Source organism: Petromyzon marinus, chromosome 9, assembly GCF_048934315.1.
Source record: "Petromyzon marinus isolate PM22_M1 ecotype Great Lakes invasive population chromosome 9, UKy_Petmar_22M1.pri1.0, whole genome shotgun sequence".
In the NCBI taxonomy this organism is placed as follows: domain Eukaryota; kingdom Metazoa; phylum Chordata; class Hyperoartia; order Petromyzontiformes; family Petromyzontidae; genus Petromyzon; species Petromyzon marinus.
The window spans coordinates 8112271-8137374 of record NC_133675.1 but is presented as its reverse complement, the minus strand read 5'-3'; the positions used below and the strand labels follow the sequence as shown (position 1 = coordinate 8137374).

The 25104-nt window shown below is 41.6% G+C and overlaps 1 protein-coding gene across 5 annotated transcripts in view; it reads left to right on the top strand.

The window, feature by feature from the left end:
* The window catches only part of LOC116940597 (actin filament-associated protein 1-like), a 48495-nt gene that overhangs the window by 2466 nt on the left and 20925 nt on the right, over positions 1-25104 (top strand). For 2 of the 5 annotated variants that reach the window (XM_032950635.2, XM_032950631.2), the window contains exons 2-5: positions 13564-13704; positions 15175-15246; positions 17568-17665; positions 24656-24755. In XM_032950635.2, coding sequence (XP_032806526.2) covers positions 13564-13704; positions 15175-15246; positions 17568-17665; positions 24656-24755 — 411 coding nt within the window. The remainder of the gene's footprint in view (positions 1-13563; positions 13705-15174; positions 15247-17567; positions 17666-24655; positions 24756-25104) is intronic. The other 3 variants (XM_032950632.2, XM_032950634.2, XM_032950633.2) reach the window with 3 other exon arrangements.

Genomic DNA, 25104 nt, shown 5'->3' with positions numbered 1-25104 from the left:
ACCCTCTAAAGAGACTCAGAATGGTTTTCCTGAGTAAATAAAAAAGCATTATTATCACTGGTAGTCTTTTTTTCAAAGAAATACACAGCATTCAGACAGTGCAGATTGAGTACTGTCATTGCATTATTATACAAAAATATGTTTATAATAGGTACACAGTGTGGAAATGTTGATACACAGAATGGGTAGACTTGATATGATTATTTATTAGATCTTTGTCCATTGTTTTTTTGCTTTTGTATGTCACCGTGACAACCAGTATCTTCTGCAACCGGTAATTGTCTTTTTTAAAAATTAAAACACAAATATCCTGTGCCACACTTAATGGATTCTGATCTCTGATGCATAATCAGTATAATCGCTATGGTATACTTGCACATACACCCTGTGTGTGTGTGCTGATGAATCGGAAAGCATTGTCTGCGTTCCTGAAACACTCAAAATTAATGATCCAGTGCCACAGTGCTGGCTTTATTTTTTTTACATCATGATATCAGTAAGGGTCGAAGGTGGAGGGGAGGGCCAATCATCAGCAATGAGGCGTTTTAAAGTTACATGTGAAACAAAAACTGCAAAGATCACCCATACCATCATTTTTTTACCAAAACCGTAAAATAAGCCTCCTGAAAAATAAGCTGGAAACTTAATAGTGGTTTCATATGTCATGTTGCCCCAGAAGCCTGATGTCCATTAAGCCTGAATTATGCCTTCAGTCTTAAAGCTTTTGCGAAATTGCTTACGCTTGTCGGAGTGCATTTTCCGACCGGTGTTGGTGGTAGTGGAAAGCCATCCTGTCAAAAGGTCAAATGCCATTAGGTGAGGGTTAGAAACAATGGCACAGCCGTCACGTCCTGGCTGAAAATGAGACTCGACCTGCAGAGGATGTACGCGATTCTTCCACATCCTGTCATTCCACTGCTGCTTCCTGAGATACCCAAACCCAGTGTGACTGCATCCCAGCTGACTGACAAACCGGTGCCCATAAAAAACACTGAAGAAAGGTGCCTTAATCATCAGAAATGCATCGTGCACACAGTCATGCGTGCATATGCACACAAATAATTAATCACATTTCAGCCTTTGCTCTTGTTTCGCACATTTTACGATCGACTGTAATTTCGTGCGTTTCTGATATTTTTTTTCTATTGGGTGATCACAAATTTGTACAGTCATGGCCAGTGGACTTATTAAACTAACGGTTTGCAAAGGGGCCGCGCATTTCTTCCTCGGTGACACATTTATTTCGTGGTTGGCACTAAATGGTGAGACATTTTGGGGCTTCGAGTGTGCGCATCCCTTTGATCATTAGCTGACTTCTCGTGGGATTCACAAGTGCTTCCTCTTTTGGCCGCTAACATGTTATTTTTCCCAACAGATGCAGCCACTGTAAACAAAGGGTGCATACATAGTGTACTATATTACAGGCTGCTTCAGTGTAATATCCACACGCATTCAGAGCACTGTGACGGGTCGATATATACAAAATGGTTAGTGCAATATATAATCGCCTCGAACTTTTCTTCTTCTTAAGTTTAACAAATACCCACTGTTCTCATAAAGGCTGATACATTGCTTGCACTCTCCTCCATACAAACAGCTGATGTGTGCACTGTATTGAAGTTCACTCCTTCGTTGACCACATTTGCACAGCAGAACAAGATAGACCCTCCAGACGTGAACCCCTGAGCTCTGTGTGTTATCGTAGCACATTTTGGGGCTTTATTGCCAAGCAACAGTGAACATCCACATGCCAAAGCAATGTTTCCAATTATGCCAGACTTGAGGCCCTGCGCGATATCTGTTACTGGAACTGTTAATGAAAATCAGACGCAAAAATGTAGATTCGCCTAATTCCTCGTTAATGCTATGTTGGTGATGATGTTTCGAATGCAGACTACGACATATCAGCCTTAAGATTTGCTGCCGTTGTTCTGAAAATGTGTTGCCCTAGCGTTGCATCATCATTAATGCGAGGACAGGAAGCGTCTGCAAGAGGAGATGTGTGATGACAGCCACGTGCCTCTCATGGCCACGTCATAGGAGCTAAATAACCCTTCACCCCACATTGGCGATGCGATAAATGATAAGCTGCGAATCGACAGACCCTCGCGTCTGATGGTCTTTTTGGAACGTACTTTTTTTTCTTCGCAGTATCTCACCTAAGGCATCTGCAACCTTCACTTAACACACGCTGATTTTCATTCATGTTCACTCTATAATCTGACACTTTCACTGTTTGTAAGTAATTTACGATCTTGATCGTATTCGTTTTGTGCACACTGCTTGGTTTTATTGTAGGGCGCTGCAATGGGATGAAACCAACTGAGACACGTGCAGCACTGATACTGTCTGTAAACAGGGTTTGCTGATGGCAGATGCAGACAGCTGAACAGGAGTGTTCTGGGAAGTGTGCTGCTAATTCGCATGGGACGCATTCGTGAGTAAAACGCGTGCAGCTCTGCTGATTGGCTACTTTGTGTATGAGCATGAGACACTGCTTCGCCAAAACGAGCACACTTTTACAGTATTGGGCTTACTAGCTCTTCGATGTGCCTTTGGGTGTTATTCAGCACGATGTTCGATGATTCATTAGACATACTTCTTCAATTCACTTCCTGAAATAAGCTCTCACCAAGTGGAGCGAAACGTCGTACATCATGCAGAACGCCACACGGTATAACCCAAAAGCACATCGGAGAGCTATACAGCACAACTGTGAAAACATTGCCAGTACTGTAGGAGTGTTCTTACTGCTTCATTTATATGTTTTAACCCAGGGCGTATACAGGAAAATACAAATAATAAAATAAAGTGTCCCATGCTAGCCCATATGAGATGTTCAGTTGAACTGGATTTCTCTGGGGAGTCTCCTTGTTGGCTGCTTAGGGCTTTCTCTGAGTGGGGGTTGGGAACAGGGAGTGGTTCCATCAGGGGCTGCCCCAGCTGGTACATTAGTATGAGAAATCCCAGCATGCCCTGGGGTGCTGCGATGGTCGTCTTTACGCCTCCACATCAGCTTTCTCCATTTACCACCTGGGCCCTCCTCGGTGGCTTTGGGCTGCGATCATTTTAAACCCGCTGACATAAATCGTTGTTGGCTTTGATTAAACATGTTATTCAAGTGGACCTTGTATTACAGTATTTTAAGATTTGGTTGGTTCCCCCACCCCTGAACATTTAGCAAAAATGAGGTGACTGGTAAGCAGTGTGGTGGCATTATTGATAGCATCGTGGTGGTAAACAGCATACAGGTCTTGTTCGACCGAAACAATGGCTGTAGTATTTGAGGTCTGGCCACCGCGCTGTAGCTCGCATTTTGGCCGTTTAATCTCTCACATGTTTCTCATTTAGTCTTCAGCTGAGCAGACTTTGTTGAATTGTAAAAGTGTTATTTTGCTGCCAGAAAGGGTGGAGGGATTATTGTCATCATGTGTACATGTGCCCTCGACTGCTTGACCAGCTTTCTGCATGTATACCAAAATTTCACAACCACTTTTAAGTGAAAAATTGTTTAGATACTCATGGGCAGCTTCTACAAAACGTTGCATCGGTACGTGTGAGACTGTTTACGAGCAAACGTTCATTATTAAAATTCGGCTTATTTATACAGCAGCTGAGTTCAATTTATAGCCACGGCTGACATCACCAACGCGTGATATCGGAACTGATTGAGCACCTTCATCAACCTGGTGAAGTATGGTCAAAGATCCCCCACAACTTAATTCATCAGAAAATTGGCAAAGGGCTGTAAAATTAACTACGAATAATAAAATGAAAGCTCATAATCAAGGCAGGAGATTACTTAAATGTAAAATAACTAGCACATCTCAAATAATTTATATTTATTTGCACTTTTTAAAGTTCCTGGGTTACTTTTTGATTAGAATTTGATAACATGCTTTTGTTTGTTTTCCCAGCTGTTTCCATCCTTCAATGTAATCTACACTCTAACCTTCCTATTTATTTGAGAGGAAGTCAGATCCTTCTATGTGTGATACACCCAGAATAATTTTCCTTTTAAGAGTGGCATGAATTCATTACAAATGGAACAGTACTTTTCTTTTGCTTTGACAGTCATTTCGTTGATTTAGTGATAGTCTCACAAACAACTATACAACTATACTCTTAGCTCTTTCAGTAAAGCAGTCACGAAAGCTTTAAATCAAAATTTAACTATACAACTATTACAATGTAAAGTTAACAAACCTGTTCAAATGTTTCTAAACGCAAACAACGAAATGTATGGTTCATTATATCATTAGCTTTTTTGGGGGGGGGAATGAAAAGTACACTTCATTTTCACTACACTACATCTAAATTATGATTTCTTATTTGAAAAATAAATAAAACATGTTAAGTGGGCCACATTTGTTTTAATTCTCAATTGCATGTTCTCCCTTCCAGCAGATTAATCACCTTTGCTTTGCGATAGTGTTTGCTGTTCTAACCCGCTGTTGAATCAACTACCTAAGAGAGAGAGAGAGAGAAACGCGCCTTCTTCTTTGGTCAATGCCAATCCTCATCGCACCCAGACCTCCAGAGCAGAGGCCACCATTTGTGTAGCGGGGGCCCTTCCACGGGCGTCTGGCTTTGGTGCTCGTCTGTCAGCACCAAATGCAAAAAGCAGGGAAGGTAGCACATAATTTACGAGGCACAGTGAGACAAGTGTGAGGAGAGGGCCTTTATATATTGTGTTCCGCTTGGCTTCGTTGGTTGAAACGGCCGATTAATTATTTATTTAAGATCACATTGCCTTGTGAAGTAATTCAGCGTGTGGCGTTTTGGTGCGTCGGCGAGCATTGTTTTGCTTGCAATATTTATGTCAGTAACAATCATTGCACTGTACCGAATGTTGCAAGGAAAAGTGTGGCTTTTAATTTAGTTACAGATTTCGAGATGTGATGGAGCGGTCGCACAGTTGCTTGTAACACACATTGTGAACACAGCGATGCCAGGTTTAATTCCCTGCTCTAAGTGACCAATTATATCTGAATCAGTCCTTGGTTCCTCCCTTCAACCCACACTGAACAAAACAACTCAACACATTCGTCAATAACACTGCCGAAATAGAAAAACGATACAATCGGCAATGTTTTAGGCAATGGTCCTTCTTCATTGTACATTAATCACACTTACTTGCACGGTGAAATATGGTCAAGCAAACCCCATGACCACCAGCATGGCAGCAGTGGCTTGACTCGATGCAGTCAATTTTTACAATAGGGTCACGATTAAATTCAAGAATTAATATTCTTTTTTTAAGTGAATAGAAGTACCTTTGGTGGCTGCAGGGATGATTTGAAGCCAATGTTGCACGTATAACACAAACCAACGTAAAACATGTATTTTTCAGTCGCGATTCAGTGTGTAGCATAATAGTCTGAATCTGTACTGGCTGCACCATTACTTTATACTATCCAGAATTACACAGTGCCGTGCTGAAGATGAAGCATTTGCAGTTATAAAGGGGCCATGCTGCTCATAGCATAGTGTAAGATTTGAATTTTGTCATAACACTATTAAAGCATAGTGTAATAACGTACATGGTTGGAACTTCAAGGTTTTGTTTAGCTGAAAGGTTACACTTTCTATGTATTTTCCCCATCTGTGATTCATACCAGTGTCTGCTCAATTAAATGATTGCCTAAGCGCCGTCTCTGTTTAGAGGGCAAGCTGGGCCTTGTTATAGCCTTTAATCCAGCATTCATTTAATTTGACATGATGGCACATGGAGTTGAATCGGATGAAAGAGTGATCGGCTTTGACCACAGTCTAATCAGTATACCACAGTCCAGTCCACATCCATTTGTCTGGACCTGTTAGGGGTTTGCCAGGTTTGTTTAAAATGTTGGCATGTTTTCCGTCCATTCTAACATTATTTCTGCATATCTCATTGCCTCTGGTTGACTTTTGTTAATCCTGAGTAGTGTCAGCATTGGAGGAGTGGTTGTGCTGATTTAAGTGCATTGTGCTACAAACCCAGAAAGCTGAGTTTGATTCCCAGCCACGGCTAACATATATGACGAGTGAGATCTAAAGTGGTCCAGGACCCCCACCCCCCCACCCCCTCTATCCCTCTTCATCAGCCTATATTGACTAGCATGGTGAAGTATGGTCAAAGAAAATGCCATGGAGCGGGGAGGCCTTCATCCAGCAGTGGATTGACAGGGGGCTATAATGTCAACAATGTCTCTAAGTATCAGAAGCTGAAACAATAATAGGGAGCTCATAGATCACAGATGTGGCACACACCATCTTTTTTTTTCAAATATCTTTTTTTTTATCAGTAAAGGCCAGGCCTGGTCTCCATCTCTTTCTCCACGTGGACAAACATGCAGAGCTAGCGTTCATGAAGGTGCATCCCACGCGGACGATTGAAGTGTATCCAGAATAAGCTCCCTGTGGAGCTTAACGTTAAAAAACCTATAGCAATTGCAGATTCACAACTTGTTCACTCTTTGCATTTTAATTTGTGGTAACTGATTATAGCGTAGACTTTTTCTCTAGCAGCAACCAAGCATCATTTCTTCCGGAATAATATTTAAAGGTTGCTGGTAGATTGGAGTGCGCACGTGACTCCTAGTCACAGCCATAGTGAGAGGCATGCAAGCTGGATGTAGTATGCTGGGTGTGAAAATATCTTCTGGGTCGTTGACCCGTACAGACCCGGCTGAAATTAAGCCCTGGGTTTAACTGATTTATAAGGTATCATTACTAATGCGTTGCCAGTGAAGCTCCGCATATGGCATTTAATTTTTTGAACTGGATTAGTTACGCTGTGTCCAAGGAGATTCTTTCCCACCTTCAAGTGTGGTAGAAATATATATTTAACAAATGTGTAAAGATTTGTAGGCAGATTTGGTTATAGCCTTGACTTGCAACGCACGCTGGCACGCTCTCATGCTCTCACGCTTGATTTCATGGCATCTTTTACGTCCAAAAGCCAGCAGGCAGCACTTCCCCTCCAAAGAACAAGACGCTAATTTGATAATGTTCCCACGATACATTATTAGCTCGGCCGACAGAGGGCTTCCAACCAGAATATCTTTGCCTCGAGGTCTCAATGCGATAGATCTCTTGGGCCTAGAACCTCCCAGGTATATTTAGACACAACATATGACAATGAATCGTTTCACAAACAAGGCACGGTACTATATGTATTAAATTGTCCTTGCAATGGAATTGCTTTAGTTAGTGTAATTATGGGGGTGGGGGGAACACTCAGACTTGATTTCAGCTGTTATGGCACATTGAGGAGTTAAGCAGGCAGCTCTTACAAGGACGACCACAGCCAAAGACCGTGGTCAGTGGTGGCAGTTACTGGACATTGCAGAGAGGGAATGTGTACGACCGCACCTGCAATACAATTCAGGGTGAGTTTGTGTTTAATACAAATGGTATAAAAAAGTGTTTGTGTGGTGTTGTATGGCACGTACATTAGAATACAATTCAGATTTATATAGCGCTGTTTAATTTAATGGAGGGAAATTGCTATTTATTTGTTTTAAACGCATCTCTGGATGCAGTACAGAAATCCTGACGTCCACATCAGGGACAAATTGGAGGTATTGATTTTTTTTTAATGTAACGTGCAATTAAAATCACTTTACAGATGGGGGAAACACAAGATAGGAGGAATAAAGTCTTCGGTCTAGTTTTATCGCAACTGTCCTAGACATTTATATTTCCGAAAGTTAACTACACCATTTAACAACAATATAAACTGCAGCTAAAAACACACTGTAATGCATTCCAATTAGTATTACTTGTTATGGCGCATAACACCTTACTTAAATGAATCCAGCAGAGGTCTGCTGGGGGACTTTTGCAAAACGTCTGTGATCATGCTTGCTCAGTAAGTGCTGGCTTCAGCAAACCACCCCCACCCCAGCAAGGAGGTGAGAGAGACAGCCAAGGTATGTGTTTGTGGTCAGACCCCCGGTGACTTCCTCTGCCCCTAAACCCGAGCTTAGACAAAGGCACTCTTGAGGCACCCCGCCACGACACACCATTCTGACACGGTCGTGTTTCTGTCAGATACAACCAGTCCCTCCCCCTGCTCTGATTCACTTCGGGTGGTAAGTGGGGAAACTGATGCAAAAAAAAGCTCCCATTGTTTTTGCGGCTATTTGGAATGTTGGCCTGGGGGTGTGGTATTAAACACTCGTATTCTTTGTAGTAGGATCGGAATAGTTAAATGCAAGGCAGCCACGGCTGCTTGGATGTCTTGTGTCGCCATATCACATTTTTTTTATTGCAGAATTCAACGCATGTTGTCATGTACAATTACTGTACCAGTCTTTGTTTCGATATACTCTTTGGTTTTATTCGGTAAAGTCACGTAGGTAAAACAAATTAAAATAAAATAAGCAATTGAAACACGACGTTTCGGAGGCAACGCAAGGTTATATACGGACAGTGTGTCAAGGTCCTGGTGCACAAACACCAGAACAGGCCGCCGCTCAAACCAACACTGCGCTCTGCACAAGGCAAGAAACACTGAAATATGGTTATGAACCACTGATCACCATAGAAGCCACCAGGCTCGTAATCTGTCTGGGAGGTCCATGGAGACCAGTTTTTTTTCTCCCAGCACACGTAGACGCTTGGTTTTGTGTCGCAATTGTTTGAGTCACCATTTTCATGTTTCTTCATTTCCTCCTGGGTGATCACACTGCGTGTTAAATGGACCGCGGCGGGTTACTCGCTAATGGCCTGGGAAAGTTACATTGAGCCACACTGACAGGAAGCTTCCACCTTGGTGCAGCGATTTTGGCTGTGACTGGTCCCACCTGAAGACGGAAGCTTGCGTTGCCTCCGAAACGTCGTGTTTTAATTGTTTCTTTTATTTTAATTTGTTTTACCTACGTGACTTTACCGAATAAAACCAAAGAGTATGAATCCTTGCAGTCACGAAAGCTTCAAATCTAGAATTTGTTTCGATATGCTTGTACATATGTGCAATAACAATCATAACAACAAGAACAATACTTAATTTGTAGCCCATTGACAATCTACTTCTGCCAAAAAAAACCTGCCATGTCGTGTTGGCCATCATTTGCCTTTCTCCACCACGAACTAACTACTAACTTTTTTATTTATTTGACCAGGTAAGGCCCGCTTAGCTACATCGCTCTTTTTCAGAAGCAATCTGGCGACATAATGACTCAACGAAGTGGCTGATCATGTGGAAATGTAGAGCAGACAAATATTTTCAACGCATGTTGATTCTAAATCTGGAGGGAAAAACCGGAGGACCCCGAGAAAATCATGCGCCAAGGAAAAAACATGCACACTCCAAATATACAGCAGGCGTCAGGATCACTACCTCCTGCATACCATGCGATGTAGTTAATATCTCGCCACCGCGGTGAGTTACTAAAGGAGGAACCCAGGACCGGATCAGGTATCACTCACCACTTGATGTCAGCCATGGCCATAATTTTAACTTAACTCACTGGGTTCATAGCGCAGTGCACTAACCGTTCCACCGCTGATCTTTATATACGTAGGTTTATGGAGATAGCAACATCTCAATTCTGCACTTAGTCATTTGTTTGCAAAATATAACTTAATTGTGTTAATCATATGGTATCTACCTGTCAGTGTGGCTCAATGTAACTTTCCCAGGCCATTAGCGAGTAACCCACCGCGGTCCATTTAACACGCAGTGTGATCACCCAGGAGGAAATGAAGAAACATGAAAATGGTGACTCAAACAATTGCGACACAAAACCAAGCGTCTACATGTGCTGGGAGAAAAAAAAAAGCTGGTCTGCATGGACCTCCCAGACAGATTACGAGCCTGGTGGCTTCTATGGTGATCAGCGGTTCATAACCATATTTCAGTGTTTCTTGCCTTGTGCAGAGCGCAGGCTTGGTTTGAGCGGCGGCCTGTTCTGGTGTTTGTGCACCAGGATCTTGACACACTGTCCGTATATAACCTCATTGGACATGGCCCGGCGGGTACTTTTTAACTGCGATCCTCCCCACTCAATTTGTCGTATTTCAAGAAGAATTCCTGCAACGCCAAAGGCAGCTTTGATCACCAACTCATGTTTCACCCGGGGTAAAGTGGTACCGACTTGCAGAGACCAAAATGAGTTAGCCGACCGGGTTTTCATAAGGAAGGCTTTGTGTTGAACTAAAGCAGCGTTGCTAATTAATATAATAAATTGAGCATTCTGTTGAAAATCATTGTTCAATTTAAAATCATTGCGCATTAAATACCCAAAAAATCCAGTTATCAATCCGGGATACATTTTTATGAGAGGCAAAAGATCGGTGTACTTATAAAGTGCACAGTCTGTTGACCACATTTCCTTATCTCCTTACAATCAAAATCCTGTGCAGGCTAAACTCAAGGGGACCCTGAGTTTTGAGTCCTTGTGCTTTCACTAAGTGGACTATGTTTTGATTAAATAAACATTGGTTTAAGTGTTTCATGATTTCTCTTTTAAAGTTATAATAAAATGAAATGCATCATTTTAATTGCACGGACAGAAATTACTTTACTCTAATGACTTATCCAGATTTGTTTGTTTATCATTCCAGCTTCTGATTAACAAACACAACTATATTAGGTCATTATGAAGTTGCTACTTCAGGGGCAGTTACAAAAGAAATGTAGGAATTCTCACAATGCAAATTTCAAAACCACACTTATAATACATATGGGATGTAATTTTTAAGGTGTATTAATTCAGCATAGTCTTAGAAAATGCAGCGTATGTGTGGAATAAGGTAACAGTTTGACACTTACACACACCTAAATGAACCAGTATGAGTGAAAAAGTCAATTGGTCCAAATACATCCAGACACCGGTGGTATTTTATGAAAATGTCTCCCTTATCAATAAAGGTGGGCACATTATTTCTATCGACATTACAATCCTAATCGGGTGATATGCTATGCACAAGTAAAACAATCCATATCCTGATTATTCTAATGATTACGCACATCTTTAAAGTGTCCGAAATTTATTTTCGAGATCGTGGAACTTCCCATTCGTGACGTTTATTTCCCTGGGTGCTTCATGGGAACTCCGCAGGTCAGCTTCTGTTTTGCTTTGCTACGTCGGGCTGGGCAAACTTGCTGAGCACGGCAATAATATATATTAAAGGATTGCTTTCGTGATTTTCAACATCCAGCCATTTATTGGAAAGCAGATACCTTTTGTGCAATGTGTGTGTGTGTGTTCCTCGTCTTCAGTCAAGCTCGTCAAAAGACGACGTTGATATACGTCCTTGCATGCTAGATTTTTGCGGAATTGAGTTGGAGACTTTCAAGGTTATTGTTAAATGGAGGTCTTGTTTACGTTTTGGGCGGAGGGCCCGCGGTTTCCTTCCTGTGCAGCAGTGGACCCCAGTACACACACACACAGTGCTCCCTCTCTCCCTCCCAGACCCCCCCCCTGCCTTTCCAACCGCCCACTCCTCCCTTAGCACGGCTGCACATTACGAGAAAATAACAAGCAATCCTTTCAATAGGATAGCCGTGGAAAGTGATTCATTCAATCCGTAAAATCGCACGATATGTCAACTCGCATTTGAAATGCACATAAACGTTCATATTTGTTTCTATTGCTTTCCTCCTCTCTACTGTATAAGCTTTGGCACTAGAATAACGATAATAATGTACAGCCTGTTATATTATATCAATCCACTGCTGGAGGAAGGCCTAGCCATTCATCTTTGATTGTGGGGGTTGTTTGACCATACCTCACCGCACTGGTTAAATGAGGGTTGGTAAAGCGGGGTTGGGGAGGGTGCAGCCCAGGACTGGTTCAGGTATCACTCGCTGCCCTTAGCCATGAGCGGGAATCAAATTCAGGTTGCCAGCTTTAGATATCAATGCGCCAATCACAACGCAGCCACACCACCAATACAATTTGGAATGTTTTGTTAAACAGCGTATTTACTTCTATAGACTAACCTGTGTGGAGGATGTACAGCACACCTTTCAATCTGGACTTGAAGTTAAGGATTGGTTTTCGCATCAGTGGAGTCTGTGTAGTGTGACTAAGTGGTAGCTCTAAGTCACCCCGAAAGATTTACCTCCAACCTGTGCTGCTGATGGGAATTTGTGAGCCCTTGAAAATACAGTTAACAAGGGACTTTGTGCGAAACGAATTGACGGTGTGTTGAGAGAAGATGGAACAAGGGGTTTGGAGAAGTTTCACGAATGCTTCTCTGAGAAGCATAGAGCCTCGTTTGATATGTTGCTCGTGAAATATGTCAAGAATGAAGAGATGTTTTGGATTTCAAATGAATATAAAATGTGTTGCTGTACTTCGTCATTCATTCATAAGCTTTCCCCTCGCCGAGTGACTGGCTCACAATTGAATCGATTGGCGGTAGCCCAGGTCACCGCAAAATATTGGTGGGCCGGGTATAGTTTAAGGTTTTTTTCTGGGAGCATCGCTGGTACTACCACCCTGTCCTGCCGGAGGGCGACGCTGGGAGCGATGATGATGACAACGATGTCGATCCCGCCAGCACGACCATGACCGCCGCCCGTACCAAGCGAGCGCCTGGTGCACCATTGCCTCCAAGTGATCTCGCTCCCAAAGACAAGGGTTGCTGCCCCCGTAAGAAGCAGAACCTGCTGGGGAATGACCAGACCAGCATCCTGATTTACTTTCAAAACAAGTGATAAACAGCCGTTGCCACGCACAAATCCCCAGCAGCCCCCCTTTTTATGGGTGTTTTGCGTGTGTTTTTTATTTTCATATTTGGCGTGCGTATCGGAGTTATGGAGGTTTTGGCATCCCCGGGTCGCGATGGTGACCCGGGTCGCCGCCAATTGATTCAATTGGAAAGGGCGAGTTCATATCCTCATTGGGGGGGGGGGGGGTATGACTCAGCCCATCATCCCTCTGGAATCGATAAAATAAGTGCCACTTTCTGGGGAAGTCAACAGGGATGTGGAATCTCCTCCACTGGCTCAGGGCTGTACATGAGGGATGAGCACTTCCTCAATGCTCACTGGAGTCAGAATCACCTTGCCTTGGGATTATTTTCGACGCCGATATTTTCCCATTCCCCAATCGCTTTCGGGACACGCTGAATCAATCATCGGCATTGTCTTGAATGCAACAGCCGGATTACTCATTGGCACGAGACAATACGATCACGGACTCCGGAATATCATGCGTGTACGATTGGCTGCCGGTTCCACATCATTTGAAAGAATAATGATCTCTAGCTGACTATGTATAAGTGTCTACGTGGTATGACACCTCATTGTTGTGTACGCCTGTCGCCAGCAACTAATCGGAAACGACAACACCGCGGCTGTCCGCGGTGACCTCACGACCCACACTTAAAGAGAGGCACAGCAACCTCACTTTTCAGAAGGTGGGAGGGGGGGGGGCCCTGTCGCATGGAATTCTCTACCCGGCAAACGCAAGAACAAACAGCTTGCGTTCAACTACTTGAGGAGAGACCCCTTAATTTCATGAACGCACTCTGTGGCCAGACAACAATGTGCATTAGATATGCTATTTAGCATGGTTTCGCGTTTCTTAAATGACTTTACATCACGTTGTTTATTTTTTTCAGTGCTGGAAGAACTGTTGCCAGAGATAAGATCCTTGCTGGTAATGCTGGACAAAGAGCATCTGAGCGGAGCTACCAAGGAGAAGAAGACAGTCGTGGTGGCGTTGATGAGCAAGCTGCAGCCTCCAGATGGTAACGTACAAGGTCTCATTTCCGATAGATTCTACACGCGCGATAGATAAGTGGCCACTATAGACTTACACGATTTGTAAAATGGCAGCCAAGAGGATATGTGTGTGTGGGTGACTGCCAAATTAGTGTACCCACCTGCAAAAACATTGCCTTTGCTTTTAAAACAATAATTTGGTGAAGGAAAAATCTCTGCAATCTGCTAACTCTACAATATGACCGGAGTGCAGTGTGTGCAGAATTTGTATTGCTCTGGATTCCACTGTTGCTTTAGTAATGTTTTTAATGGGACACTTGCTGTCATTTTGTATTAAAGCCAACGTATCCACAGAAATGTATTGTTATCCGTTTACTACACTGGCAAGTTGGGCCCATTGTGGCTCATTTCATTATGAAAACAAACAGATACTTTAAGTTATTAATTCGGTGTTAGCTTAATGTTTAAAACTTTTACAGAGCACATAAGTATGCTATGTTTTTTGCATATAAAACTATATCCTATTAAATTGGTCATTACAAATATATTTTAAGTACAATATTGATGGATAATTTCTATTTGCCTTTCTGATGATGCTTTGTGACATCAAGTTAGTCTTTATTTGATAAGTATTTAACATTTGCACTGAACAAACATAAGTATACCTTCACGAGCATCTCATAGCATGACATATTACAGGTGTGATGATTTACCCTCTGCCACTCACTGCGAAAAATAATTAATTATTGCAATTTATATAAAAATGTGGTTTCAACATCGCGATGCATAGTTGCGCCTCCAGTGGCTACATTTGTCACATCAGCGAAGTATGTATGGCCAAAAATTAAACAAAAACATCGCAAGCATTAAGAATTGATATGAATCAATGCATTGTCACACCCCTCGTATCTGTCTAACATATGCGTGTCATCAAGCTAACTTGTAAACAATGAGTGTATTCTAGATTTGAAGCTTTCGTGACTGCAAGGATTTCATACTCTTTGTTTTTTTCGGTAAAGTCACGTAGGTAAAAAAAATCCATGAAATAAAAAATAAAAGAAAACAACTCAATTAAATCACGACGTTTCGGAGGCAACACAAGCTTCCGTCTTCAGGTGGAAAATTGCTGTGACGGTTTCCACCTGAAGACGGAAGGTTGTGTTGCCTCCGAAACGTCGTGATTTAATTTAGTTGTTTTCATTATTTTACCTACGTAACTTTACCGAAAAAAACAAAGAGAATGAGTGTATTTAATGTGTGATATTAACAAATTTAACTTAAGCATTCTCTTATGTACAAATATAAAGAGAGAGAGAGAGAGCGATATAAATAAAGTTATAGAATTATATACTTTTTAAATTCATAGTTATAATGTTTTACTTCCTAAAAAAAAATGTTTCTCAATTTGCGGAATTATCTCTGCTGCTCCTGTTTTAAGTTTGACGCCTGGTGTATAAAGCAAAACTCGCAGATGTTTGCACTCATTTAATCCCTTGCTCTCTCCACAGTGGAGGACAAAGAGTACATTTACATGAGCTATGGCCTTTCTAGAAACGGAACGAGCTTATGGCAAGTTCTTGGTATGTGCCCAGATCTATAAGGCTCTCGTGTAACCACTAACGGTCTAAACCTTAATTGCTATGGCCTGTCTTGGAATAATTTCATTTGAAGCAATACTTAACCATTGTTGTCGAATTAACACGCGGTCATTTAGTACAGGTATCCATTGTCTTTTCTAAGCATTGTGTATGCATATGTCTTGTGCCCAGTTTCGTCATGTTTACATCAGTGTGTTTCCGTACGTCCAAGTTGACCTGTGTGGGATTTTTTGTTGTGTAATTTGCAGTTCAGCATGCCATCGTTAAGTATTCAGCGGAAACAAATTACAAACAGATGTTAGAGTATAAACTTACCGCATATTGCGTGTAAATACAATGCGGCATTGCGTGTATTTGCCACGCTAATGCTATATATAGTAAAGTGAAACTTTGTGCCACCGTTGTATCTGATGTTGACATTCTTCACCCTGGTCACAATGTATCCACACACATCCACAGTTGACTTTGCCTTTATCCAAAGCTATGCTAAACAACTTGTTCATACTCTTTGGTTCTATTCGGTAAAGTCATGTAGGTAAAAATAAAAAAACAAAAAATCACTTGTTCTTTCCCTCTGCGTATGTATGACCAATGGCGTTTCTCTATAATATGAATACACCCACTTTCTCTGCATTGTTTAAATCAACATTGCATTGTACTACTTGTGAGGCACGTAATGATGTTCTTCTCCCCTTGCATTTCAATGAATTGTCACATTTCATTGGTCGCGATTCGATCATATAATATTTTATTTTTCTGTTTTTTGGAGGTGAATATTCTGCCTCTTTTGGCTGCGGGGGTGTTTAGTTTGTTGTTTTCTGCCTCCGGTTAGCATAGTTTGCTATGCACGGTGCGGAAGAAGTTCAACTTACATACACGAACTCAATGTATACAGCATAAATTAGTAAAAATCATGTGCTCATTTTTTGCACAAAGGATTTGACGCAAGTGTTGTAAACTTAAGAATTCTTAAATAATCAAGGGATTGCTATATGCCTAATAACTGGTTAATTAAACACGCCTAACTCTACATCATCAACATTAGCCATGACCAACCTACTGCTTCATGATGGCTTGCTCAAGCTGTCACCCTCTCTCATGATCCTGCGACGTAACAGTGCATCGACCATCTGCACACAAGCTGACTTAATAACTCCATCTCCACGGTGGACGTTCGCCTGGGCAAGTTTCTCTCCTTTGGCTGTCACACCATTATTAGTCTTGACCACTGGTCATCATCTCTTTTTAACGATGTGTTCTGCCCAAGCCCCCATTTTCTTTACGGTCGATTAGTCTCAAACATCAGAATCTTTATTTATACTGGAGGAATCCGTTGAGCTAAAAAGCTCTATTTCACAGATGTCCAGTCAGGGTCGGTCAGTCCAGTAGTATGTTCTCTAATCTATGCGCTCCTAATTTAGTTTCTCAATATAATTCCAAGCAAATACCTCTGCATGCCTCTTTTTTTCTCATCCATGTCATAGTTGCATACTGGGTAATACACTCAGATTTAAAAAAAACTATCTTCTTTAGGCACATTGCTCTGCTACTTTTCATTATCCAGCTCAGATTTTCAAGAGCACACACTTAGCCTGCTGTCATCCACCTCTATATTTCATAATATTGAACTTGGTCTATATGCAATAGTTGTCTCTATACAGTATACATTTTGCTGTGTTTTACAGTTGCGTCCCTCCGACAGATATCACCACTTGTTTCGTGCACTTGTTGTAGATGACTTTCTATTGCTTTAGATTTTTATTGAGCCAGTGATGCTTTTTTTTTTTTAAGTTGAGCATTTGCAAGCATTCACCATTATGACGGCAATACCCTTTTTTTCCACTGGCACATCCATGCCATACAAGACTGGGGGCCCCAAGGTATGGGCTCTTTTCCACCAGCTTTTTGCCATGCCGAGCCACACAACCAAACCATGATACGCTGGTATCACGAGACATCTGAATTTAGATGTTGGCCATGTAGGACCAGGGTTGGGGAAATTTAGACATTTTTATACTTCCCCGTACCTCCGATAATTAGCACGGTTTGCTACGTATCGTGCAAAAGAGGTTCACCATATATAAATTTAGCGTGACGTCGGTCAGTACACTTTGATGGCACGGCATTACCGAATCCTTCATATGCAACATCAGCGGCGCGACTCGGATTTATAAACCATGCTTCGCAGGGCCGGCTCGGCATGGCACCAGCATGGCTCGGTTGTGCAGTGGAAAGGAGGCACAAGTGTCACAGCGGTGGGTTTTTCTAAGAGACCCCATCCCCATGGGCTCCCCTCTGCACAGAACACTGCTGGCGGCCCACCGGCCACAAATCAGAAGCATCCCGCGCTCCGGCCAGACCTCAGATCCCGCTGCCAGAGATCCCACTGCCTCTACTGCTGGTGAGTCAATGCAGAAAACAACACCTGCCTTGAATTTCTCCCACATTTCTCGCTTGCAAGTCAAAACTATAACCCCACAGAGGGCCTCAGAACAGGTTCCAAGAGGTTTTTTTTTTATATAAATGTTATTTGTTATGATGGTACTGGCAGTGCCTTTATCTTGAGCGAGGTATTACCTAGAATTGTGTTATGTCATTTTATTTACTTAATGTTACATAAACAAGTTCTGTTTATTGTTTGGGTTTCAAGACATTTCTCGCTGGAAATCGGTGAAAGTTGTCAGTACTGAATAAAGCACACCAAGCTTCACAACGGTGCAGGTGATTAACCACTGTCTGGCAGGTTTAGGGTATCCTTGGTTTTTTTTTTTAAAAACAGCTGAATAACGCATTTGAGAGCCATGGAGGATTGTGATGTTGGGACAAGGGATGGGCATTTTATTCCCATTCATTCTTTCTTAACAGTACAAGCGCTCGATATGTCAGTGTCTGGTTTATAGCCAAAACGTAATCATACTCTGTAGCAAAAATCAGGCACTTATCGATGACTGTCTGTGTTCCCTGTAGCTCCTAACTGATTGCGCATGCAGTCTTTACTTTGCCCGACTGAATGCTCTAATCATGGGACTGGCTGTACATTTCCCGACGGTGATATAGTTTTACCAATTGTGCTAAAGAAACTACCTGAGGCAAACACATTGGCACCTTTCCAAGCAAACCGCTCCTCGCCACACCCACATTTTAAAGCCAAAATGGGGTGTGCTCACTTTTAACGCGAATAAGCTTCTGCTCGGAATATGCGGAAAGTTTTTTTTTTTAAATAATGTTGTATGCCATTGGCTACATTATATGGATTACTTCACACATTGCTCAGGTCTGAGTCTGAGGTTACATGTAACATATGAAAATAAAACATGGGAACTACGTGCAGCAACACATTTGGCAAGATGTGTATTTTGCGAGACAATGTCAAATGTTGTGTGGCTGAATTGGCCAGCATTGTTCTACAACAAGACTAGCCTTTGCAGAGGTGTGGTCACAAGATCAGGAGTAGATTAGTCAGGTGTGATCTTTGTGCGATTGCAAAAGGCACCCATTATCACGATGAGAACATGAGCTTGTAGAGCAATAAAATAAATAAAGACAAAATGTGCTTCATATTCTTGGTTCTTTCGGTAAAGTCACGTAGAAGGGAAATAATAAAATATGAATCCCTGCAGTCACGAAAGCTTTAAATCAATAAAAAACGTGCTTCCTTCACATAATCGTCCCTCTACATGAAGTAAAGTAAATCTTACCTATTCCATCAGCCACACTGCCTTCTGGAAGTGCACAATTTCAGCGAAAGAAAATTCTGGCCTGGTTTCGAAATTCATCGTTTAATCGGCAGGTTCCCTTATTAGTTTCTAGAGCAATAGGGCATTTGCTATATTGCTTTGCTGGTGACGTAAGAGAACACTTTAAGGATTACAAATGCTGCTATTTTCTTGGTAACCCTAACCTAAGAAGGCAAGATTGTCACAGGACAATGGTACTTCCAGGTAAATGTTGTTTGCTTGTTGTTTAACGGTGTTATTTTGGTCCTAAAAGTAACCTGAGTTTTTAAAAAGTATTTTAGCTTCATCCGAAACATTGCTGTTTATAATGATCGCAGTGCCTCACTGCTGGTCATGTGTTCACTCACCGGTGGCTCGTATGTGACCAAATTATTCAGGTGAAGCTGAAATGTAAAAAAAAGTAAAAATCCTGTAGTGATGATTCGCACATTCATTATTGAGTACAGTACAAGCTCCGGTTATGGTTTTCTAAAAAATATTTTTTTGTCATTGTGTAGTATCATTTTACAAACACACACTTTAAAATGTAATTTATTATTTCAGCATTTATAGAATGAATATTGTAACATTAAACAAAGAATGAATTATTATATGCCCCTGACCTTACATTGTTTTCAAGAAATTATTTAAAAGTAACGGTTATTTAATCGTTCAAAGCTCTCTGGGTAGTTAGTATATAAGGAAAAGGCTTTAAATCTCAATATATTATAGTTCATCATGGGACCTCCTTTGCCAGTACCAAAATATATTATCAGAGTGTGTTTTTTGTTTGCATTCTGACCACAAGTATTGTGGTTAATGCAGACATGATTCCTTGTAAAAGGTTTCAGTTTGGTGTTTTAACATCTTAACACCTGTTTTTTTGCCAGAAAAAAGGGTAAAACCTATTCTCATATTATAGCTCAGTCGCTCCAAAATAAATTCCAGTAGCCATGTGCACACATAAAGCATTTGGGGCAGCACAAGCTTCCCTGTGTCCCCTCGGCATGTCCTCCCGGCAGCTTTCTGTGGGAGAGAAAGCTGGCCGGCCTCCAAAAGCCTCTTCACTCACAAAAGTGAATTGTGCATTGAGGGGGTTAAATGCCGGTCGGTGTCTCAAAATACACATGTCAGCGCGCAGAGCGATAACGACAAGATGGGCTTGAGCATCTTTCGTCACTGTAGATGGTGGAGATTTGTTTAGTTTCCATTGCTGGCTGCCATAGAGCGAAGCTGAAATAAAGTAGGGCCGCCATTCTTTGATTCTTTGATCGATTCCAGCCAAAAAAGTGTTTTGGGTTCTGTATGTAGGGTTTTGTGCAAATGATCACTCGTGATGAATTCCATATTCCTTTCATGGAAACCCAGTGGTTGGCATGAACTGTGCCTCTTTTCATAGCAGGCACAGAACTAATTGCATAGGAATATGGAGCTCACAATAGCATATTCAGACGCGATCTGGTAGCCCCGAACAGAGCTCTATTGAGAATGTCGTGGCGCTTAAATTTCCAAATTTATAAAACGACCTACATTTTTTAACTCGGTTCTCTAAGAGCAATTTATTTTTAGCTGTATTCTGTTGCAGGTTTTCATTCTTTCTCCTTCAACACTCTAAGAGTTCATTCAGATCAAACAAAATATTTCAACTGTGTGTGTCAGCAAATTGTTTCCTGAAATGTATATAAAGATATGCACGTAACATGATATATTTTGAGTGATTTACATAGAAAAGTTGACTCTTTGTTACACTAACGAACTGACAATCAGAGAACCCCGTTTTGTATTTCATTATTTTTTATCACTGATATAGGATGCTGCTGTGGTGTAATGGACTTGCAATCCAGAGGTCACTGGTTCAATTCCATCTCCTGCCGTGATCGTTGAAACAATGGGCAAGTTTCTTAAACTCCCCTGCCTTTTTCTTCTTTGGTTCTTTCGGTAAGGTCACGTAGAATGAAAATAAAATAATAAAATAACACAATAAAATTCTCACGACGTTTCGGCCACAACGCAAGCGGCCGTCTTCAGGTGAAAGGTACAGACCTGTCGGGACGACAGGTCTGTCGACAGGTCTGTCGACAGGTCTGTACCTTTCACCTGAAGACGGCCGCTTGCGTTGTGGCCGAAACGTCGTGAGAATTTTATTGTGTTATTTTATTATTTTATTCTCATTCTACGTGACCTTACCGAAAGAACCAAAGAAGATGAATCCTTGCAGTCACGAAAGCTTTAAATCGAAATTTCCCCTGCCTTTGTTTACCCAGAAATATTAATGAGTTTACCAGAGTGTGTCGACTGGCAGATTGCACGTGGGGTGGAGTAACGTGTGGGTATTCCCTCTAAAAGCTTCAAAGTCTTCTGGCCAGCATTGAACAGGAGGTCAAATATCCTCCAAAGGAGTTCTCTACGGGAATCCCCTTTCACCAGGAGTAGCGTGAGCAAGCAATTGCGTTACCTTTACTTTATTGGTGATATCGTTGTGCAGCTTGTACGAACACATCACTTTGTTGAATGCAACAAAAAATGTTTTAACAATTTGTTGATGCTATTATGACTCGTTAAAAATATTTGTTTATTTAAGTAGACTTTGATTTATAAATAGAGCTGGTCGTGCCGGTAATTGCCCGTGGGAGTGAAAGTCTCCGCATGTTTCTTATGTAGAACAGCTGCAGTGCTATATTTGGCTATGGTCCAGCATTTTTTTTTTTACAATCTCTTTGAAACTTCAGGCAGCTAGGATTAATTATGACTCAGTAAAATGTGGTCTATAAAGGTGGAATGAGTACTGCCATATGAATATATTCGTATGTGCACACTTGCACTATGGTGAATTGCTCTTGTAAATAATCGTCAATGTTATTGAAGAAAAAAGGAAGCACAACTTGCGGATCTCATCAAGGAGCATAAACCATCATGCAAAGTCCGGTCATCCTCGCAGCAGCTTTTGGCGAACCATTCGATCAAAGACAGTTACTGCATCGTGCGCTTTCAGATACGAATCTGCGGCCGTCTGGAACGCTCTTCATTCTGATATTAGGAAGCCACTGGTGATATGCACTTATAAATCTAGATTGAGAACTAATTTATTTAGAACTGCTTTTTGTGTTTAGTTTGTTGTCCTTCCTCTGATTATCACGGTTGGTTATGTATGGTGCGAAATAAGTTCAACATAAACTTGTGTCCGGCATCAATAAATTTATACAAATATGTCCACACGCACATACCTACCGACTGAATTATGAGAAGTATTCCCCAGCTTTTACTTTAAAATACAAGGGGGAAAAAACCCGCGTAATATTCAGGAGAATCGGATAGATGAGATTGATTATGGCTGTCTTTGTGGTTGAGATTCTATACGTACATATTGGGCTGAGAACGAACAGATGTAGAACATGCAGAGTGAGTCACATTGCAGACCAACGGCAGCTGCTGCTGCTGCAGTTAAAAGTTCACTGCTGTGAAACTGCAAATACAAACGCTCGAACGAGCCTGGAGCGGCACCAGATGCCGACAGAGACTCAAACAGCGCTACCCGATCTGTAACTCAGAATTGTTTTTGGCGCAGACCCTAGCCTAATTCAAGGTCAGGTGCAATTAAGTGCACTTTTATTTTATAACCGCAGTTAATACTAAAGGTATGTGTTGAAATGTGGTCCATTTTCTTTTATGCAACGTTATTCTGGAAGTGGTAAATCAATGACCACCTCAGCTGACACACTTGCTAAAATAGCCTTTTTGGGTTTCATTGTATTCCATGTTAGAAGATTTCACCAGTGGTTGCTGTGCAACACCTTGGGAAGTTCTAATGCAAAGTCCTCAATTTTGGAGACCAGTAATGCATGAGATTGGCACGTGGGGGACGTGAGATTGGCCAGCGATTGAACAGAATGAGAATATTTATTTATCCTGGTGGAATCCGATGAGCCTATGAAGCTCTTTTTCACAGATGTACAGCAGGGGTAGGTCAGAAAGGTTACAACAACAATGCAAAAACCCATAGGAGTGCAAAGTATAGGAAATGTAAGTAAGTCACTAAAATATATATACGTGTAAACAAGTACGCATTGCAAAAGTATATCAATTCCTGAGGTGCACAGGGGGTGCTCTTAAAGAGTTTTTTTTCTGAGTGTACTTGAAAGTGCCTGGGTGGGCTGGAATGGCTAACGTCAGTGGAGAGTGATATCTGAACTGACCCTTGGCCACTCTTCACCAACCTGCAGTGACGAGCAGTACGGTGAAACAAACCTCACGACGAATACGGCACGGCGGGGGGAAGCCTCTCTCCAGCAGCGTATTGACAAAGCGGCCGTGAGCGCAAGTCATATCGGCGGATGTAGAAATCCGTACAGTACATCGGTTTTCCGATCGGTGCTAGGCATGTATCAGTGCATAAATTATTTGATTAAAAGCGATTCCTGTGTTTGAAACAAGTGCAATTTGTGCATTTAAGAATATTTTCATTACAAATGATTAAAGTTATTTGCTGATGATGCGCTTGTGTTTCATTTAGGTTGATGGAGCGGACAAATTCTTGCATGACAATTTTTTTTTTTGAAATAATACGAAAGAGAGGTTAAAATATATATGTACGTGAAATAATGTTTCTCTGAATTGAATCTTGGTGCTGAACCATGACAATTTTCTGGGGAAGTGAATTTGCTGCATACCTTCTAAGTACCAATAGCATGAGATAACACGCTGTCATTGTAGGATCCATTCGGAAATGCTCAAGAGCTCTGTACAATGTGACAATGATACATCCTAAAGTGTAAACTTAAATTAACAGTTTGATTACAAAGACTTTGAGGATCCCGTCGTTTGCAGAGGGCTGCTTAAAATCAGGCGGCATGGAATCCTGCTATCTGAAAGAGTTGCAGAAACATCACAGCCGTTTTCATGGCCTATAGCACTCCAAAACCTGACATGCACCGTCACCTTTGAGAAGAGGCAGCCAGACTCAGGAATGCTCAACCTATGGCGCGCAGCGCCACTTGTCAATTGCGGCTAACCCCCTGTGGAGGGGTCTCAGGAGTGGTCTTTACTGTGCGTCTGTGTTTCCTTTTGACCCTGAACACAAAATTGAAGGGGGGGGTGCTGCGTTAACTTCTCTCCCTTGGCTGATATAAATCACCGGTGTTCACTGAAAGATGACTCGCTGTGTCCATTTGGCCATCATCGTCTACAACATTCCTATGTCCTTACGGTCGCTTACAAATACAATGTGCCTGCTGAACTCTATCAGCACCTGTAACAGGATAAAACTTTACAACCAGTGAAACTTGAAATTAATTGATAGAATGCGCACGAAATGTTTCGTGTATGTTCAAGGACATTAGTTGAGCGTACGAGTTAATTCGCTTTAAACAACCATGGGGAATGTTTTACAACATTGTTGCTTGTGCTTCTGACGTTACATTGAGATTAATTATTTAAAAGCAAACATTCCTTATTCAAAATAAATACGTCCCCTTTCAACCAAACTGGCAAAGTTGAACTTGGTTTTCGCTGCTTTAAGGTCATTTGTGCAGGTATAGTGCAAGTTACGGAATGAACGCTTGAAGCATTTACAGAAAAAATGTAAATAAGACTTAGGTTTTCTTTCACCACAGAATAGTTTGTCACACAGACTGGCGTGCTGACCCACACACAATGATGTAATGTCTCGTGGTTTGCAGGCAGAGGAGGGGGCCAGTCTGTCTGCTGGGGCAAATGATGCTTATGAAGTGGCTGACCCTTTGACCCCAAGTCGGGCTCCTCAATACACCATGTACATGAGTAAGTACGCTTGTGGCATCCAGTGCAACACACTAATGAAATACAAGTAAATAATGTAGAAGAATTGCCTTCAGAGATCACTCCCTTGTGGCTCGTGTTAAATTTGAACGGCCTTTTGAAAAAAACACGTTAGAATATGAGGAAGAAAAATATTAATGTTTATAAATCGATGGAATAACAGTTGGGAGCCTGTGAGTATTCACACTTTAAATATCTTATGTGAGAGTGCAGTCACTGATTTTGTTTGGAAATATCTTAACGTATCTCATTTGTTTGATTTTAAGATCACATTCTTTCTGATTTTGATTAGATTTTAGTATGTTTTCAAATCGCCGTGCAAAAAAATGAG